This window comes from Gossypium hirsutum, chromosome D11, assembly GCF_007990345.1.
Source record: "Gossypium hirsutum isolate 1008001.06 chromosome D11, Gossypium_hirsutum_v2.1, whole genome shotgun sequence".
NCBI lineage: Eukaryota > Viridiplantae > Streptophyta > Magnoliopsida > Malvales > Malvaceae > Gossypium > Gossypium hirsutum.
Window position 1 is genome coordinate 21,711,565 of NC_053447.1, and position 19,833 is coordinate 21,731,397.

General features: G+C 33.2%; 4 protein-coding genes across 6 annotated transcripts; 2 read left to right on the top strand and 2 right to left on the bottom strand.

The window, feature by feature from the left end:
• Positions 1 to 6,149: 6,149 nt before the first annotated feature.
• LOC107913041 (CDK5RAP1-like protein) lies at positions 6,150 to 8,730 on the bottom strand. Its single transcript, XM_016841476.2, has 3 exons — positions 8,344 to 8,730; positions 7,123 to 8,192; positions 6,150 to 6,867 (listed from the first exon to the last, which is right to left on the bottom strand). The coding sequence occupies exons 1-3, from the start codon at positions 8,610 to 8,612 to the stop codon at positions 6,356 to 6,358; spliced, it is 1,851 nt and encodes a 616-aa protein (XP_016696965.1). The 5' UTR covers positions 8,613 to 8,730; the 3' UTR covers positions 6,150 to 6,355.
• A 1,760-nt stretch (positions 8,731 to 10,490) lies between these two features.
• LOC107913042 (epoxide hydrolase A) lies at positions 10,491 to 12,376 on the top strand. The gene is made up of 4 exons (XM_016841477.2): positions 10,491 to 10,966; positions 11,062 to 11,244; positions 11,334 to 11,575; positions 11,672 to 12,376. The coding sequence occupies exons 1-4, from the start codon at positions 10,685 to 10,687 to the stop codon at positions 11,919 to 11,921; spliced, it is 957 nt and encodes a 318-aa protein (XP_016696966.1). The 5' UTR covers positions 10,491 to 10,684; the 3' UTR covers positions 11,922 to 12,376.
• A 1,227-nt stretch (positions 12,377 to 13,603) lies between these two features.
• On the top strand, positions 13,604 to 15,587 carry LOC107911064 (epoxide hydrolase A). Its single transcript, XM_041106486.1, has 4 exons — positions 13,604 to 14,392; positions 14,495 to 14,677; positions 14,768 to 15,009; positions 15,103 to 15,587. The coding sequence occupies exons 1-4, from the start codon at positions 14,114 to 14,116 to the stop codon at positions 15,350 to 15,352; spliced, it is 954 nt and encodes a 317-aa protein (XP_040962420.1). The 5' UTR covers positions 13,604 to 14,113; the 3' UTR covers positions 15,353 to 15,587.
• On the bottom strand, positions 15,005 to 17,793 carry LOC107913043 (50S ribosomal protein L7/L12). 3 transcript variants are annotated; one of them, XR_005921254.1, is made up of 3 exons: positions 16,924 to 17,646; positions 15,573 to 15,636; positions 15,005 to 15,399 (listed from the first exon to the last, which is right to left on the bottom strand). XR_005921254.1 is itself a non-coding variant. In XM_041106487.1 (2 exons), the coding sequence occupies exon 1, from the start codon at positions 17,513 to 17,515 to the stop codon at positions 16,925 to 16,927; it is 591 nt and encodes a 196-aa protein (XP_040962421.1). In that variant the 5' UTR covers positions 17,516 to 17,646; the 3' UTR covers positions 15,522 to 15,636; position 16,924. The 3 variants fall into 3 exon arrangements, 2 of the variants coding, with proteins under 2 accessions (XP_040962421.1, XP_016696968.1); XM_041106487.1 differs by lacking the exon at positions 15,005 to 15,399 and having other exon boundaries at positions 15,522 to 15,636; XM_016841479.2 differs by lacking the exons at positions 15,005 to 15,399; positions 15,573 to 15,636 and adding an exon at positions 15,695 to 15,935 and having other exon boundaries at positions 16,924 to 17,793.
• Positions 17,794 to 19,833: the final 2,040 nt, after the last annotated feature.

Genomic DNA, 19,833 nt, shown 5'->3' on the forward strand with positions numbered 1-19,833 from the left:
GCGCTGAAAATCTTTCATAGCTTCAGAAGAACGCTATCTTCCCACTAAATTCTTGAATAAAAAAATTGGTAATAGAAGAGTGGATTTAGAAATACCATGAAAAACATTATTTGTAACCTGAACCCTTTAAGAAGATTTAATTTGAGAAGAAAATATATTGATGCTAAAAGCAGTACTCCATTTTTCATGGCATTTGTACAAACCTTTCAACCATGAATGATCTTGAAGATTATCATCATTTATCATTTTTCCCATGTCTTCTCAAATTCTATTTCGGATTCATAACCTTGCATGCACTTATGAAACAAAGCATGAAAATCAACATTTTCATTGAGATTACCAAGATGTGAATGGGCATTCCTAGAAATGTGCCAAAAACATAATTTGTGACATGAATCAGGAAAAACTTCTCCTATTGCTTTGCTAATTGCATGATCTTGATTAGTCATTGTAATATTTGGTGACTGATTACCCATTAATTGTAAGAAAAACTTGAAAAATTATGCAAAGGAAGCAACAGTCTCATCTAACAAAAATGCACACCCAAACATTATTTTTTGTCGATGATGATTAATACCCACAAAGGAAGTACATATTAGGTTATATCTATTGTTACAATAAGTTGTATAAAAAACCACAACATCTCCAAATTAATCATAATCAATTCTTGATCTACCATCTCTCCAAAAAAAGTTTATTATTTGATTTTCTTGATCCACTTGAACTGTGTAAAAAAACATTGGATCTTCACTTGCTTTAACCTTAAAATGGTTAAGTAAACTTTGACCATTTTCGGCTTCAATCATCATCATCTTCTATTTGTTAATGTAATTACAACAATCTTGTTTTGTAAACCCAACATTTTTAGTTCCACCAACTTTATTTGACATGAAGGAGTAAACATCTATAGGACGTATACCAACACTAATCATTGAATTAATGACATGAGCTTTAGCTACCGGAACTGATCGAGCTGACTTGAGTAGATGTCTTTTTGAATGAGTTGTTAGCTCATTATTATGCTCAGAAATAAAACGAGTAACTTTCCATTGGTCATCTTGTACTGTAAAGCAAATCATTGTTGAACATCCAGTTCTTGTTTCTAATTTGTTATGTTTTTTTATATCCACAACATCTTCGAATTCTTTGAAACCTTGTTTGAACCAATAAATGCCTCTAGTGCGAAGAATCTTTGTGCCAGAAAAATATCTATTTTTTCATTTTCAAACACTAAAACCAATGTGATGGCCATAATCTATATACAAATTATAAGCTTCATCTTCACTATTCACCACAAGTCCCTTCAAATTAACAGTATCAATTACTATCCTTTCTATGTAAGTAAAACTTTGAGAATGTTCTTCATCTAGGTCATGAAACATATCTACATCAGATTAGTCATATAATTATATTGAACAATTACAGAATCTAAAAAAATTTCAAATTACTCAATCATGAATTGTAACAGCCCGTTTTCAGTGAAATCGGAACAGTAATTTCGGGACCACAATTCTGAAGTCAAGAAATTTATTTTATGGTCTATGGTATGATAGAAATACCATATAAAAATTTAGTTAAGAAATTTTACAGTTTACATGCTTAATTTGATAAAAAGGACTAAATTGCATACAGTGTAAAAGTTGTGTTGTAATAGCTAAAGGTATTAAATAGCTATATAATTTTAAAGTGGAGGCTCTTATATAGTAATTAGCCATTAAGGTTGTTAGTGGATAAGTATGGATTGTTATTATTGAAATTTTGATTAGTTTTTAAGGTTAAATTAGTATATGGGTAATAAATGATAAATAAAATAAAACAAACTATTATCATCTATTATTATCATCTTCCACCAAAAATTTAAAAGAAAACCTAGCCATGGAAGCTTGAAATTTCAGCAAGCTTATTTTGCTCAATTTTGTATGAATTTTTGTCCCGTTTTTTTATGATTTCTATGTTTTCAGGATCGTTGTAGCTTAAGCTAGCCCGAGGATTAATTTTCAAAAATATTAAGGTATTAGGATTTTTCCATTGATGAACATGCTTGAATTTTGAAATTTGATGATAGAAAATGAATGGTTGTTGTTAGATAAATAATTTTTGTAAAGAGATTTTTGGTAAAATTATCAATTAGAGGCTAAATTGAAAAAAGGTGATAAATTTATGGTAAAATTTGTAAATTTTGTAAAATATATGGGCTGCTACTAGTATGTATAAAAATCGACTAGGCTTGGTTAAGGATTAAATTGCATGAATTTCAATTTTCAAACCTAGGGACTAAATTACAAAGGAATTAAAAGTATAGGGAAAAATGGTAATTTTTCCAAAAATTCCATGTTGGATTAAATTGAATGAGAATTATATTGAAATAAGTTAAATTCATTCGTATAGATCCTGTCAGACCTCGTACAGAGTTAGATTGAGGTAAAGAGAAAATATCGGATTAGTTGCCTCCATATCTACGTACACTCGTCGAGGTAAGTTCGTGTATTTAAATTGTATAATTATATACTTTGTTTGAATTATATGTATATTATTTGCATTATCATCATATATGAATACCGATCGCATATCCGACGATGTACGACGATTACCGAGCCCTGTTTGAACCTTAGGAATTCGTAGGATACAAATGGCATGTCATTAGAGTTACCGGTTTCAGCTCTTAGGAGCTTATCAATACTCAACTCGTATGACCTTACCGATTTTTTAGCTCGGAGGAGCTTACCATTTACAGCTCGTATGAGCATACATGTACATGAATTGACGGATTACAATTCAGTACACCTCGTGTGTACTACCCGCGTATCCAATGATATTCTAAAGGATTCAACATGCATTGTTCTGTTACGAGATTATATGAGTTCAATACGAACTACTATAGGTATTTGCATGAGATATATGAAAATGATTTGTACATGATATTTAGATACATGATGTAGAAATTATATGTACATGGAAGTTTGATTATTGTTGAGCTCATACAAGTTTCTTGATTTTTATATGAATTATATGACTAACATGGTTATTGAGGATATGTGTTTAGACTTTTGGCCAAATTGAGTTGGATATGTTATGTATGCTTACCTTAAATGTGATTAAATGGTAAGTTAATTTTTGTGTTATACGAACTTACTAAGCTTAAATGCTTACTCTGTGTTATTTTCCGTGTTTTATAGTGATTCGGAAGCTTGTTCAGGTTGAAAGCTTGTCGGAGCTATATCACACTATCCATTGGCTCTTTTGGTACTTTTGGTTAATTAATTCTGGTTATAATGGCATGTATAGGTTAATTTGGCCAAAGTTGGCATATAAATATTTTGTTGAGATTAGTCACTTATTTGGCTTGTTTTTGGTATATTTTGATGTATATGTATATATATGTGTGACCTTATCATATTTAATGTGTGTTTGATATGGTTGAATGATAAAAAATTTATGTATATTGATGATTGGTATAGAATGGTATATTTGGTACCAAATGGGTGAGCTTGATAAATGATTTACATGATAGGTTTTGGTATAATTAGGCATATATGTATTTAGTCACTTAGGTAAATTTAGGGTACATGGTTGACATATTTGCATATTTTCATTTGAAGTGCCTAAAGGCATATTGGTTGTATGTGATGATTTTACATGTTTAAGGCTTAATTTTTGGCTTGTTTTGGTTGCCTAATTATGACTTGTATATATACAAAATGTTTAAGTATAGGTGGATGCTAAATTGGGTGAGAAATATGGCTTGTAAAATGACCTATTTTCGTTCACACAGGCAGAGACACGGGTGTGTGTCTCAGCCGTGTGTCCCCTGTATCTTCTTAAGAATGCAAGTCAGTATGCTCACACGGCCTAGCACACGGGCATGTAGCTTGGCCGTGTGACCCAAGTCAGTAAGTTACACAAGTACGAACATGAGTTGGGACACGACCGTGTGTCTTTATTTTGAATGTCCACACGGCCTAAGACACGGGCGTGTCTCTTGGCCGTGTTAATCACACGGCCTGGCCACACGCCGTGTGACCCCTGCAGCTTTGAGCAATTTCAACATTTTAAAAAAAATTCTTTAAGTGTCCGATTTAGTCCCGACTTGTTTCTAATGCGTATTTTGGGCCTCAAAAGCTCGTATAAGGGACAATATGTTTGATTTTGATTGGTTTCTGACATAAATATTATATGATATGAAATGTTTGAAATGTTTGTTTATTTGATCTGCAAACTCCGGTAATGCTCCGTAACCATGTTCCGACGATGGATTCGGGTTAAGGGTGTCACATGAATGATGTGGTAAGGAGGATTCATAAAAAAAATTTCTTGTCCACCTAAATATTGTGCAAATTTATAAAAAAAAAGAGACAAAATTATAAAAAATTTCCCGTTCACTTCAAACTCGAAAAATTCTTTACATTTTCTTTCTGTTCCTTCACTTTCTAATCAACCAAACAGAAACTAAAGTTTTGATCACATGATCTAAACACTCAATTCCTAAATAAAACAAATTCCAAGTAAAAAGATAAAAGAAAATTTGCAACATATTTGCCGATTTGGATATAAACTAAAACTTAAAATCCATGGACAAAAACACAATATGTTTTGGTTTAGCAAACTTTAAAGTAGAGAAGTAAATATCAAAATACTTTGTTTAAATGTAAAAGTGAGAAAACAAAAATAGAATTATAAAAAGAAGACCCAAACTGATTGAAAGACTTCAAAGAAAAAAAGTGCAACACCAGAGATCTACATAAACAGGAATTCCATCAATAATATGACAGGAAATGACCAGTAATCCAAAGCAACTAACATTACATTACAAATTGAATTCATACAAAGGCTCAAACAAGAATATCATTATGCACTTAAGACGCATTAAAGATGCAATTTGCAACATATTTGCGATTTGGGTATAAACCAAAACTTAAAAAACAAAACGAACAAGAAGCTAGTCACCTCCCACTGCATATATATTAACAGAAATTTGAAAAGGGTTACTCTCACTTTTTTACTTCAATTTTGCTTCTTTTTTTTGTTTCTAATAAATAAAAAATAAAAAAAAATTGTTATAAACTAAATTTAATAACTATTTTATAGTTGAATGAAAAGATTAAAAACCATTGATTTTTAATCACTAAAAATAGGAATGAACTTGATTCTGTAATCCCTCCATTTTTTTGCTCAGTCTGTAATCCTTCCATTGTTAATTTTGAATTGCCCAAAACCCTAAATATTTTTTCTAACAGTGAAGAGATTATGAAGAAAGGAAAAAAAAATTAGGAAAATCAACAAAACTCTAAATCTTTTTCTTCTAATAGTGAAAGACAGTGAGAGGAAGGAAAAAATTCACATAAAAAATGAACAAAATTAAATTTGATGTGGAAATTGTTTTAATTCTTTTAATTTGAATTGGAAAAAAGTTGTTGATGTGGCATAAAATAATTAGTTAGGACCATATATAAGGTGATGGGAAGGGTTCATGGAATAATTTCTCCTGACAATGTATCAATTATTTTTCCATAAATATAACAAGTATTGCATAATTAAAATAAAGTTAAATTTAAATAGGCTTATCCTAAGATCGAGCAACCCGTTTAAGCTTTAAGGCCCTCTTGAAATTTAAAAAGTTTTGGACAAAAATATTATGACAAAAAATGGCTTAGGTAAGAAAAATAAGCTTATTTAAAATATGGGTTGAGCTCAATCTTCATTTCAATATTTGTTGGTTAGTTTACACATAAGATCATTAAACTATTAGTATGACCATTTCCTTCCCATTTATTCTACAATTTAGTTTAGTTTTTTTTTTTATGAAAAAACTTTGAACATCACAAATATGCAAATAAAAAATCAAATAGCTTTCTTTTTTAAAATCCGAGATTAATCATCAAATCGATTTGAATCTAAAATATATTTTTCTACTCGTCGATAGATACTGATTCACTATACAAATGTAGAATCATCACTTCAAGCTCACTAGGTAGAATTTTTTTTTTTTTAAGTTAACAAAATTGGTATTGCATCAAATTTAAATTTAAATTCATGTGAAATGTAATTCCAGTAATCAATTGCAACAAAATGTTTTAAGAATCCCATTGTATTTCCTTTTTTTTGTTCGTATACATCAGCCAGCAGGCATCAGCAATATCGAGAGAGAATAATAGGAAAGAAGAAAAATCCGCAGTCATACTCATAACTCACAGTTCCCTTTTATCCTTCACATCAAATGAATAGGCTTGCTATCTCAAGCGATTAATAATCCCATAGCAGCAAATGCCAATTCCAATAGCAAGAAGCTACTCTAATTCTTGTAATTTCCAGGCATATTAAGGAAACTAGTTACAGGCAATGAAAATGGAGATGGTTTTCAACCTCTGCTACCACAGGCTACTGCTGCTTCATCCACATTGTTGTAAAATGCGCTCAATTTAGTTATAGCAAGTGCCTCGCCAAAAAGTGATGCTCTCGAAGACTTTGTTATATGAACTTCTACGTAATCACCAATAACAGGATTCCTTCTGTTATCTGTTTGATTCTCCCGATCTAGCAAAGGAAGATTAACAAATGCAACTCTATGGCCTTTATCGCTTTTGCCGATAAGCTCTTTATCTGGAGCTCTCCTGTTTGGTCCTTCAACCAACACAAGTTGGATGGTTCCAACCTGAGAATCGTATCGCTGACCTGTACTCTCACGGAAAGCTTCAATCAGTTCAGTAAGCCTCCTTTGCTTGACTTCTTCTGGAACATCATCAATGTAGTTTCTATGGGCATGAGTTTTCTCCCTCATGCTGTAAGCAAACATGTATGCCATATCGTACCCAACAGCCTTTATTAGGCTTAGTGTATCTGCATGTTCCTCCTCTGTTTCGCCACAGAAACCTGCACCAAAGGATCCAGATGGTAATAAGAAGCCAACACCAGAATCTCGAGGCTAACATTCTTACATACTGAAAATGTGTTACTACTCTAGCAGCAGTGCATATGCGGATTGTCAAATACCAACAGCACTAGTTTTTACAATATAGGATAATTGAGTTCAATCCTTCATAGTCTGTACTAAAGGTCAACTGCCTAAGTTTCATATACAAGTAAATGATCAAAATAGTGAATCCGAATAAGATAATAAAACCTTACCACATATAAAATCACTGCTTATTCCAACGTCCGGAATGATTCTGCGTATCTTCTGAACAAGCTCTAAATAAGCCTCTCTACTATACCCCCGACGCATTCTTTCAAGCACTGCAGTACTCCCTGTTTGGGCAGGCAAATGTATATACTTGCAGATATTATGGCGGTCGTGCATCAGATACAGCAATTCATCTGGAAAATCTTTAGGGTGAGGGGATGTATATCTGAACCTCATCTCAGGAAACTCATTAGAAAGTTGATCTAAGAGGTCGGCAAAACGCAAGCCCATGTTTTTCACCTTACACATGCTTTTAAAGCCATCACTCAACTCCCAATTACTTCCTGGTTCAACTTCTTTTTCACTTCCAGATGCATCATTATAACTATTCACATTCTGTCCAAGAAGTGTGACCTCCTTCACACCTTCTTCCCAAAGCTCCCCCACCTCCTTCACTATAGACTCCACGGGACGTGACCTCTCTCTACCTCTGGTAAACGGAACAATGCAAAACGAGCACATATTATTACAACCCCTCATCACAGACACGAAAGCAGTAACCGAATTCTTTGAAATCCTAACAGGGCTAATATCCGCATATGTCTCTTCAAGGGAAAGAAGAGTGTTAATCCCTTTCTGACCATAATCAACCTCTTCCAACAACCTCGGCAAGTCTCTATAAGCATCAGGTCCGCACACCACATCAACCATTTTGTCAGCATCCAGAATCTTATCCTTTAACCTTTCAGCCATACATCCTAACACCACCACTTTCGGAGGGTGCAACGACAGCGATCTTCCTATAGCTACATTATTCTTCCAACGCCTCTTTAAAAACCAAAAGTAATTAAGCCTTTGCCATACCTTTTGTTCAGCATTGTCCCTTATGGCGCAGGTATTAATAAATATAATCTCCGCACTCTCAGGAACATCCGCAGTTTCAGTATAACCAGCATTCTTCATAATTGAAAGCACAATTTCCATATCGTTTATATTCATTTGACATCCATAAGTCTCGTGATAAATTCTACCCTTTGAAGCAACTTCTGAATTCGGTGCATCACTAGACAAAACACTAAAATCAAAAGGGAAAAAAAGATTGAAACCAATCAGATATTTTAGAAAAAAAAAAGTTTTAGTGTTTTTCTTTGTTTCCTCTTACTAGAGAGATCAAAACATGAAACCAAAAATAGATATTTAAAAGGAAAATGGGAAAAGGGACTTACTGGGGTTGTGATTGAGAGGCAGTGAGGGAAGCTTGAGCGGTGAAGTGATGGAGAGTGGGGGCATCGGTGTTGAGGAGGCGGTGAGATTGAGAGAGGCTTCTAGAAACATCGAGAGCGAAGCGTTTCCTGAGCGGCCGGTGAGAGAAATGGTGAGGAGGGTGGGAACGGGAAGCGAAAGGCCTTGAAGAGAAGAACTTAAGAGTGGTAAAGCAGCATCGCCGATGGATTCGAATGCAGGAGCAGCCGGGTTGAGCCAAAATTGAGGCCATTGGAACAACTAGTTTGTGTGAGCGCCCTGTATTTACTTCAACGCGAAAATACCACAGGATAGTCTTTACCTATCCACTATTCTGGGCACCTAGGGGAAGGATCAAAACGCAGCGTCTCAAGTATATAGTATATACATAATTATTTCTTATGAAGTTTTTGTTTTTTAAAGGCTTAATATAACATTAGGGGCCTGAAATTGACATTTTTCTTAAATTGGTATTTAATCTTTTTGGGTTCAATTTGGTACTTGAACTTGACTCTTTTTCCTAATTTGGTACTTAATCCTTTTTTTTTGTTTGATTTGGAACTGGTCAAATGTTTTACAAATTATTCCAATATACTGGAAATGTTTTTTTATGAGGTAGCAAAAATAATCAATGTATAACTGACAAGTGATAGATGATATTATATTTTTTTTGTATATGTTCAATTAATTTTAGTTTTATTTAATTATTTTATTAATTAAAAATAATGAATTTATTTTAAATCGGGGTTTTAAAATTTTTTTCTTATTTAATATTAATTCGTTAAGCATAGCTCAATAACTATTTTTTTAACATGAATTTCCTCTAATACTGACAATATTTCGCGTAATTTGTAAACATTTAATAAATTTAGGTGCCAAATTGAATCTAAAAAAAAGCTTAGGTAGCAAATTAGAAAAAAAAAACCAAGTTCGGGTACCAAAATTGGGCCCAAAAAAAGTTTAGGTACCACATAAGGAAAAAAGTGTAAAGTTCAAGTACTAAATTGGGTCAAAAAAGTTTAGATACCAAAATAGAAAGAAAAATGTTAAATTGCAAAATTTGAAAAATTAGAATGTAACTTTTAAAAATTGGTAAGTTATATGCTTATAATTTTAGAGTTATAAAATAAAGACGGAATTTGAATGTTATTTAAGAGCCTGAAATCAACGTCTTTCATATTCAAAGAACAAAACTCCTAACATCAAACAAAATTATTTATATGAACTTTGAAAACAAAGTTCTTAAAAAGGTTGTTTTTATCCTTAATCATCCAACTTTAAAACAAAATTTTTTTAATTTTAAAAATCTAAATTATAATATTGTTTTTATGTGGTAAAAATACTATGGTTAGATGCCATATTATATTTTGCCCCTTCTATTAAAAAGTGGTTCAATTGGTGTTTATATATTAGATCAAAAAGTAACATGACCCCTTCTATTAAAATTTAATTCATTTCTACTATTAAAAGTTGACATGGCTGATAGAATAACCAAACAATGACATATGTCGTGCCACGTGTACCTCATGCCAACGTACAAGGATTAATTTTTAACAGTAGAAATTGATACTTTTTTTAGCAAAAGGACCAATTTACTCTTTGATCTAACATATAAGGACTAATTTGTTTATTTTTTTAATAGAGGGGTAAAATACAATTTAACTTTTAATATAAGAGCTTTCATGATACTTTTATCGTGTTTATGCTATGAAACCCTCATTGACTTGTTTTAAAATGTAGTAAAGAGATAGTTTGAAAGCAAAGTTTTAAGTTGGTTTTTTATCAAAGAAGCTCCTAAAACACCAATATCTGAAAATGTGAGTAATGGGGAAAAGGATTCGGAAATTATCCAACTTTTATTAATTCTAAACTTCATCCAAAGTAAACCTTGTCTGCAGGGGCTTGGCAAGGCAAATTTTTCAAATTTTTATTTCATTTCCTACTTCCTAGACTAAATATATAAATATTTAGTAAACTATGTTTGCATATTAAACCTTGCACTTTTCTTTTGTAATTAAAAAAACAAAAAATTGACCTGCACTCAGGTGGTCCAATGTATCTAGAAAGTCACGTGCTAGTTAGATGATGGCTTTAGGATTGATTTCCATATTCCAAACGTGAACTTCCCATTGGTATTTTCCTTTTTTTAAGTTCAGCAATAATATTCTAATATGTTATTATCTTTTGACTAATTCCAAAGTTTCTGATTTTGAATCTTCCATTCAAGGTTCAAACTCACCCAATTTTGTCGTGAATTATTGTCATAGGATCAAATCAACTACTTTGGTTTCCGCTGAACACCATTTGCCTTGAGAAGTGAAAGAAATGAATGAGGTGAGTCACCGAAGGATCAAAACAAATGGGATATGGGTGCACATAGCAGAGCAAGGGAGAGGACCATTGGTTCTATTGCTTCATGGCTTCCCAGAAATATGGTATTCATGGCGCCACCAGATCAGTTTCTTGGCTAACCATGGCTATCATGTAGTTGCTCCTGATTTGAGAGGCTATGGAGACTCCGACTCTCCTCTTAGCCCAAGTTCGTACACTTTTATGCACTATGTTGGGGACATCATTGGCTTGCTTGACCATCTTGGGGAACAACAGGTATTTCCCACTTTCCTTGAACCTGCTTGCTTATGTTTTGCCAATTTGTGTTGTGTTATAAAAACTATCTCAACTGTTTTATCATTTGTGGCAAGGCTTTCGTAGTGGGACATGACGTGGGAGCTGCTATTGCCTGGCATTTATCCCTGTTTACTCCTGAGAGGGTCAAAGCATCGATCAACTTAGGCGTTGCATACTTCGATAGAAACCCGAATGCCAAATTAGGTGAATCCTTAATCAGAACGTTTGGAGATGGATTTTACATTTCCCAATTCCAGGTAAATCGTGTCCCATTCAGTCAACATAAAGGATGTTCATAAGGTTGTTGATGTTAATCAGGCTTTTCTTGGGGCAATTTTTTCTATAGGAACCGGGAAGAGCAGAAAGGACATTTGCTAGGTATGATTATTTGACAGTGATAAAGAAGTTCTTGCTTATTACACAGACTGATAATCTGATAGCTCCTCCTGGAATGGAGATTATTGATTACCTGGAGACACCATCACGGTTACCACCGTGGATTACCGAAGAGGAACTCCAGGTTTATGCTGACAAGTTCCAGGAATCTGGCTTCACTGGAGCTCTTAATTACTACCGTGCTTTGGACTTGTAAGTTCTGGCATTTTTGCTTGATCAGAAATGGTTGATTTTCATATTTGTGAGTACTGCTCCTCGGAGAGCTAATGTTTGGAATTGGTAAAACAGGAATTGGGAGCTTACTGCACCATGGCAAGGATCAAAAATAAGAGTTCCAGTGAAATTCATGGTGGGTGAAAATGATATTGGTTTTGATATCAATGGTATAAGACAATACATAGAGGGGAATGTCTTCAGGAACCTTATTCCCGACCTGGAAGTTGTTATGCTAGATGGCCATCATTATCTCCAACAGGAAAAACACCACCAAGTCTCAGAGGAAATTCTGTCGTTCCTTGCCAAATTTCCACCAGAATAGTGTTCTCTGGTTTTTTTCGTCATCTTATTGAGAAAATAACTAGATTTAATTTACTGTTTATCCTGCGTATGCTCGTCTTGTAGAGAAGCAAAGTTAAGGAAAAAACCTCCATAATAAAAGCTTTACCCAGAAATTAGTAAAAGCCATTCCTTTTCTATCATACACTAGGCACATGAGCATGGAAAGAGATCTTCTAGCATTGTTCCAGGTCCAGGATACAAACTTGTTCAAGGCAGTGAATAATCAATGAAATCCATGAGGAGGGCATTGGAAGTATTATTTATAAAAATTGTCAAAATTCATCTCTAGAACAGGTTTAGAATATCATCTAGGAATTGCAGTAATGGTCAATGGAAATGAAAATGAGAACATAATATGAACTCAGTTTTTAATTCGTGAAATTGCATGCCGCAATTGACCAATAGAGGGTTTACAAATCTTAGCAACTTTTTCCCTAAAGCGTTCCACAATGGACACCTGTCCGCCTTTTTCCTTATGAGAACAATGGGTAAATTTTAACTCCAATCTGCCTACTTTTTAGATTATAAGAATGGTTAAATTTTAATTTGATCCTTATATTTCGTTCAAATTTGAAATTTAATCTATTTATTTTAATTTTGATATAATTTGATATCTCAACTTTTATAATTTAATTAGCTAGTTTAAATACTTTATTCTAATTAAAATGATGATGTGAAATTTTAATAATTTTTAGTACCATTAAAACATTTTATTAAATTTAAGTCCGTTACAATTTTTTTTTTGTTACATAGATACTAAGATTATTCTACTTTTTCAAAATGTTACATCAACACAAAAGAATTCTAACAAATTTAACAGATAGACTTAAAATTTTAAATTCAAAAAGTAAAGAGGCTAAATTCTTAAAAATAAAAGTATGAAAATTAACAAAAAGTGTAAAAACATTGAGCGAATTGTAACCTTTAAATTTTTACACTTTGATTTAGTCAAAAAATAAATAATTAACCCAATGCAAATAGTGGGTGGGAAACCATACTAGTTATGTTATAAATACTTTGTTTGTCCAGTCTTCGCTACCCTTACTTCATCATGCCACAACTATGTCTACCATGACCTCGTTAAGAGTAACACTTCACCAAAACTTGGCTTCATGGATATGCAAACGCATAATATGTAGAGCCCTGAGCTCTCCCTTATATGGCATACACATAGTAATTTACTTAAAAATTTTATTGTATTTCTCAAGTGATCGGTCATTATGGAATTTGCGTTATACGAATATCAAGATTCAAAGTTGATAGATAATTGCCATCATCTATAAATATTCATCTCTAACCTTGGGACGACCTATGCATCTCCTTCTACCATTTTGCACACAATAAATAAACCAAGAATCTCCCTCCTACGGCTCTTGGCACATTACTCCGGTGTGTGAACCGTCACTTTACCCTCCAACCACATCTTACCTCACCATTTCCCCATCATTAGAGCCAAGTTGCTTTTTTTTTAGTTAAACCCTGTTCATTTACCGGTCATCATCATTTCGACTGTAGGTCATCAATACACTGCCAGATTCAATCTTGAACCATTCTCTCTTACACATACTAACTACTCCCTGCCAACGTCTGTTACAGTTCTAAAATAAGAAACCCTCTTCTTATAAGATAATGACCATGAAATCGTACTCAGCATTTTACTTACATTTATTAACTAATCTCACCAATCTAGTTGCAACCATCTCTCTCCCAAGACAAAATTATTCAATTCGAATTAGTAATCTAGCACTACTAGAATTAGGGTTCTAAATTTCTAATTTTGTATGATTCCTCTGGGCAAATTGCTTTGAATTTTAACTACTTCCAGAGTCAGGACTCAGGTGGTGCAATGTATCAAAAGAATCGAGAATCAACGGCTAGGCTATATGATGACTTCAGGACTGACTTCACCATGTTCTTGCCCTTCATGCAAGTTACATACGTGGACTTCCAATTGGTGTTTTCTTTCTTATTTTCAACAATATTCTAATATGTCCTTGTCTTTTGCCTAATCTCAAAGTTTCTGATTTTGACTTTTTCATTCAAACTTCAAACTCTTTCAACTTTCTCTCTCGTCAATTATATTCATAGGTGCAAATCAATTGGACTGGTTTCAGTTGAACACCAAGCTGCTCTAACTTTATTCCTTGAGAAGTGAAAGAAACGCGAGGGACCATGCATGAGGTGAGTCACCAAAGGGTCAAAACAAATGGGATATGGCTGCATATAGCAGAGCAAGGGACAGGACCACTTGTTCTATTGCTTCATGGCTTCCCTGAAATATGGTATTCATGGCGCCATCAGATCAGTTTCTTGGCTAACCATGGCTATCATGTAGTTGCTCCTGATTTGAGAGGCTATGGAGACTCCGACTCCCCAGTTAGCCCAACCTCCTACACTGTTATGCACCTTGTTGGGGACATCATTGGCCTGCTTGACCATTTTGGGGAACAGGTATTTCCACCTTCCTTGACCGAACCTGCTTATCTTTTGCCAGTTCGTGTTGTATTTAAAACCCAACCTCAACTGTTTTGAGTTTATACTATTTATGGCTAGGCTTTTATGGTGGGACATGATTGGGGAGCTGTTATTGGCTGGCATTTAGCACTGTTTAGACCTGAGAGAGTCAAAGGATTGATCAACTTATCCGTTCCATACTATAGTAGAAACCCAAATGCCAAATTTGCTGAATCCTTAATCAGAACATATGGGGATGGATTTTACATTTCCCAATTCCAGGTAAATTCTGTCCCATTTAGTCAAGATATGGGATGTACATGATGTTGTTGATGTTAATCAGGCTTTTTCTTGGGGAAATTTGTTCGATAGGAACCGGGAAGAGCGGAAAGGGCATTCACCAGGTATGATTATTTGACGGTGATAAAGAAGTTCTTGCTGATTACACAGACTGATAATCTGATAGCTCCTCCTGGAATGGAGATTATTGATTATCTGAGAACACTATCAAGGTTACCACCATGGATTACTGAAGAGGAACTCCAGGTTTATGCTGACAAGTTTCAGGAATCTGGCTTCACTGGAGCTCTTAATTACTACCGTGCTATGGACTTGTAAGTTCTGGTATTTTTGCTAATCAGAAATGGTTGATTTTCATATTTATTAGTGTTCTTCTTCAGAGCTAATGTTTCAAATTGATAAAACAGGAATTGGGAGCTTACTGCACCCTGGCAAGGATCAAAAATCACTGTGCCAGTAAAATTCATGGTGGGTAAAAATGATCTGGGATTTGAAGTGAGTGGTGTAAGGCAATACGTTGAGGGAAATATCTTTAGGAGCCTTGTTCCCAACCTGGAAATTGTTTTCCTTGATGGTCATCATTTTCTCCAACAAGAAAAACACCTAGAAGTCTCCGAGGAAATTCTATCGTTTCTTCGCAAATTCCCTGCAGAATAGTCATGTCTCTGGTTCTTCATCACGATTTTGCTGAGAAAATAACTAGCCTGGATAAATAAATGATCAAGTTACTTCCTGACCTCCTTGTTCATGAAACTATCTAGATATTGAGAAAAGCTTTATTCAGACTTAATAAAGGCCAATGGTCTTATGTCATACACTAGGCATATGATCAGCAAAATACTTCAAATTACATTGTTTACGTTAAATGATATCTAACCTTTGTTCCAGGGTACAAACTTGCTCATAGCAGTAAATGATCAACGAAATCCATCAGGGGTACGCTGGGAAAAAAAATCTTTATAAAATGAATCTACTGTCAAAATTCAGCTCAAGAACTGGTGGTTTAGAATCATCAATAAATTATTGTGATGATCAATGAAAATGAAAACATAATATGGGTTCAGCTGCTGCAAATCAATCTTTTCAAAGAACATTTTGCTTTGTCAAGAATCCTAAATTGACCCCCCTTCACACAACAGTAATCCTTCCATTATACATCAATATCAGTTACTCTGCATTTTCCTAAACCATTAGGAAATGCCTTGGTCTTCTTCCTTGTCCCATTTTCCTCGGAGAAAATCTTGCAAAGTTAAAATCCAGAAAGAAAAAAAAAATCAGCTCATGAAACTGCATAACATAATTTAACCGATGTAGTAAAGCCGAGGTAGATTTTCCTTTGTAACGAGTTTTTCAGGGGTTCAACTCCATATTCATGACTTCCATACCTCATGAACTAATAAAGGCTTTACAAATTTCTGCTTTCAGTTCATAAATCATAAGTTTTAAGTGCATGTAAATGTACCCTTGCATGTTCTTAAATTGCTTGAAACTAATTATGTTTCCCATCATTAGAGTCAGGTTGTTTTAATTTTAGTTTAACATCGATCATTTACCAGCCATAATCATTTTGACTGTAGCTTGTCAATACACCACCAGATCCAATCTCAACCATTCTCTCTTACACCTGCCTTAAAAAATAATGACCATAAAATTGTACTCTGCATTTTACTTGCATTGATTAACTAACCTCACTACATCAGTATAAGTAGAACTAGTTCCCTTGGTTTCCAATTAAGATGCAGTAATAATACTAATAGTAGCCAAAAAAAAAAGGCTCACTGCAAGCTTTTTCTTCCCAAGTACATCAATGACCTATTCACAGGCAATTAAACAAGCAATGCAGTTGAAATCTATGTAGTATACAACTCCAGTACTACATAGATAATCATCTGTCTCTTATCTAATGTCTACTAAGGTTATTGAATGATACTATTCATGATAAATTCTCCTAGACTGCTATGTGCTAAACATTCCCAGCGAATAAAATGCATAAAATAGACTAACAGAAGTACCTATTTTGACGAACTTATAAAAATCTATCCTCTATCATCTCTTGCTAAGCAACTATGTAAAGCTAAAACCTTTACTTTTGTTCAAATGTAAAGCTAACACTTCAAATGAATATATGTATATATCATAAATATAAACATTACTAAGATGATCATAGCTTAAAGAAGCACAGTAATACAAAATGAACAAGGAATCAAAGTAAACCAAATTTCTCGTACCTCACTCCATGGAGACTTTAGCTCCAACCTCTTTCATCTTCTGTATAATCTTCTCAGCTTCTTCTTTAGTAACCCCTTTCTTTAACAAAGTAGGCGCCTTTTCCACCAAATCTTTAGCTTCTTTCAACCCCAAATCTGTAAACCCTCTAACTTCCTTAATAACCTTAATCTTAGCCGCCGCATCGAACCCTTCAAGCTTCACATCGAATACCATCTTTTCCTCCTTCTTCTCTTCCCCTTTCCCAGGGCCAGCAGCCCCACCTTTCCCGGCTCCTCTCATGGCCCCACCGAATCCCATCCCGGGCATCATCATTGCCATTATTGGCATCTCTTTAACATCCAGTTTTTGACGGAGGACTTCGGTCAAGTCCATGACTTCGAGCAGAGTCAAACCGGAGAGTTCATCGACGATTGCGGAGACCTTTTCGGAAGGAGCTTGCTTGGTGGATTCTTGTGATGGGGTGGTATAATTTCGTGTTGGAGTAAGGTAAAAGCTGTGTGAAGATTGGATGGAAGAGGAAATGCTTGGATTTGGAACAAGGGTTTTATGGATTCGAGTTAAATTAGAGGAAAAAAACCGTAAACTTCTCATTTTTCTCCCTTTTTGCTTCAATTTTCAATTTGGGTGTTCTTGGTTTGAGTCCAGTGAGATCACGAGAGTGCAAGGAAAACGAAAGTACGAGTGTTGCTGAGGGTTTAGGCATAAGCCCTAGGTGTAAAAACAGGTCGGGTCAATTATGGGCTTGAACTTCAGCCCAAATATTAATTTTCTTTTTCTTCCAAGAGCAAGCGGCTGAGGCCATCATTCGACTGACACTACAGTTGAAACCATAGCTATACAAAAAGAAAGGTCAAATTCTGCTATTAGACCCTATGCTTTACGTGAGTTATGAATTTAGTATTTATACTTTAATTTGGTCATTTTCAGTCCCTGTACTTTTAGAATTTGAAAATTTTACTCCTGACCAAATAATAGCTATTAAATTCATTAAATTAAGTTTTGTGATTTTTAAAATTTGATGTATCAAACATATTATCATATGTGTAATGCTATGTTAATTTGTTATTTTTACTTATTACTCACCAAAAATTAGTTAATATATTTAATTATTGTCATTTGCTTTAAGACTAAATTTTGAAATTAAAAAATATAGCCACTAAGAATGATCAATTGGTAAATGTGGACTAAATCTATAACTTTATGCATAGTACATGACTAATAACATAATTTAATCAAATGGATTTAACTGCTACCATTGAGTTAGGACTAAAATTTTAAAATTCGAAAAATATAAAAACAAAATTTGATCAAATTAGAACATAAATACTAAATTTACAAGTTATACAAAGTATAAGGTCTAATATCAAATTTTGACCAAAAGAAAATGAAAGGTCAAAGCACTATGAGGACTCTATTTAAAGGTGTTGATGGTCAGCCTAGGTATGATATTAACACATTTTATATTTTTTTAACTCGGCTTGATTTAAATTATGGGTTTAAAATTTTGTCTAAATTTGTCCTTATTTGTAAATGTCTAACTCAAGCTCATTTTAAATCCGCTCATATCATTTAAAAAAATATATTTATATTATTTTTAATTTAATATTTAATAGTTTAATTTCTTTTGTTTATTAAAAAAATTATATATAATCAATTTGACATTTTTTTAGCATTTAAATTATAGTTGTATTATATACTATTATAGATTTAACTTTTATGTGTTATAAATTATATAATATATATAAATAACATAATTAAAAAAATTATAAACTTAAAAAAAAAAGGGTCAGGTTGAGCTCGGATATTTTTCCAAAATTCTTCCACATTTTAAGCAAAACTTTAGGCTTGAGTGAGTAACTTGACCAATGAAAAACGGGTAAATTAATCTCTATATGTTATATCAAAGAGCAAACCAATTATTCTATTAAAAATTTCGTCCATTTTTATTGTTAAAAATTGGTCATTATACACTAGAATGAGGTACACATACCACATGTAGTGTTCGAGTTGTTTTGTCAGTCGTCTTAGTTTTTAATAAAAAAATGAATGAAATTTTTAACAAAACAATGCTAGTTTGCTCTTTATTGTACAAGAACAAATTTGGTCATTTTTTTGAGTAAATGGAGCAAAATGCAATCTGAGTCACTTTAACCAAAAATGAAAAGAAAAGTCGAATGTGATAAAAAAAAGTTAAATTCTACTAATAATCCTTGTACATTGTGAAAGTTTTGGATTTAGTTTCGTACTTTAATTTGATCAATTTTAGGCTGTGCTTTTAATTGGTTAATTTTAGTCCAAGTACTTTTCAAACTTTAAAATTTTAATCTTGATCCAGACAGTAACAGTTAAATCCGTTTGGTTAAACTCAATTATTAATCATGTACTATGCATACAACTATAAATTTAATTCATATTTTCCAATTGGATCATTCAAAATTTCTATACTTTTGGAATTTTGATATTTCAATCCTTATGTAAATAATAATCTTTAATCCATTAATTGAATTTTTAATGATTAACTAGTTTTCTTTCCCGTTTTGTGCATATAAAATTATTTCTACATTTAAAATTTTAATGAAATAATTACCATATGAAATAAAAATGGAAAAACAATTCCAACATAGAAATATATATATATAGAGAGAGAGAGAAACCTAACTGAATCCAAACAAATCCAAGAAGTATCAATTGAATGAAATTAAGATCAAATTGAATTATTAAAGATTAAATTGAAACGAAATGAAGACTAAAGTGTAAGACTAACAAATTATGAAGGATCTAAAGCAAAATTAACCCATGACCTAAAAAAAAAAATCTAATTCTGACCAATTGCGGCAAACTTCCCACGAAATGTATTAATATATATATCACATTAGTTGATTTAGTTAATTATAAAGAATTTATCAACA

What these genes read in the sequence shown, in the direction of transcription:
- LOC107913041 (XM_016841476.2), bottom strand. Translation starts at nt 8,612, where the DNA reads ATGGCCTCAATTTTGGCTCAACCCGGCTGCTCCTGCATTCGAATCCAT. An exon ending in GCCTCTCAATCACAACCCCA is followed by an intron (nt 8,193 to 8,343) that starts GTAAGTCCCTTT and finishes TTTTGATTTTAG; the next exon opens with TGTTTTGTCTAGTGATGCAC. An exon ending in AAGCAGTGATTTTATATGTG is followed by an intron (nt 6,868 to 7,122) that starts GTAAGGTTTTAT and finishes CCTTTGGTGCAG; the next exon opens with GTTTCTGTGGCGAAACAGAG.
- LOC107913042 (XM_016841477.2), top strand. Translation starts at nt 10,685, where the DNA reads ATGAATGAGGTGAGTCACCGAAGGATCAAAACAAATGGGATATGGGTG. An exon ending in ACCATCTTGGGGAACAACAG is followed by an intron (nt 10,967 to 11,061) that starts GTATTTCCCACT and finishes ATTTGTGGCAAG; the next exon opens with GCTTTCGTAGTGGGACATGA. An exon ending in TACTACCGTGCTTTGGACTT is followed by an intron (nt 11,576 to 11,671) that starts GTAAGTTCTGGC and finishes TTGGTAAAACAG; the next exon opens with GAATTGGGAGCTTACTGCAC.
- LOC107911064 (XM_041106486.1), top strand. Translation starts at nt 14,114, where the DNA reads ATGCATGAGGTGAGTCACCAAAGGGTCAAAACAAATGGGATATGGCTG. An exon ending in TTGACCATTTTGGGGAACAG is followed by an intron (nt 14,393 to 14,494) that starts GTATTTCCACCT and finishes ATTTATGGCTAG; the next exon opens with GCTTTTATGGTGGGACATGA. An exon ending in TTTACATTTCCCAATTCCAG is followed by an intron (nt 14,678 to 14,767) that starts GTAAATTCTGTC and finishes TTTGTTCGATAG; the next exon opens with GAACCGGGAAGAGCGGAAAG.
- LOC107913043 (XM_041106487.1), bottom strand. Translation starts at nt 17,515, where the DNA reads ATGAGAAGTTTACGGTTTTTTTCCTCTAATTTAACTCGAATCCATAAA.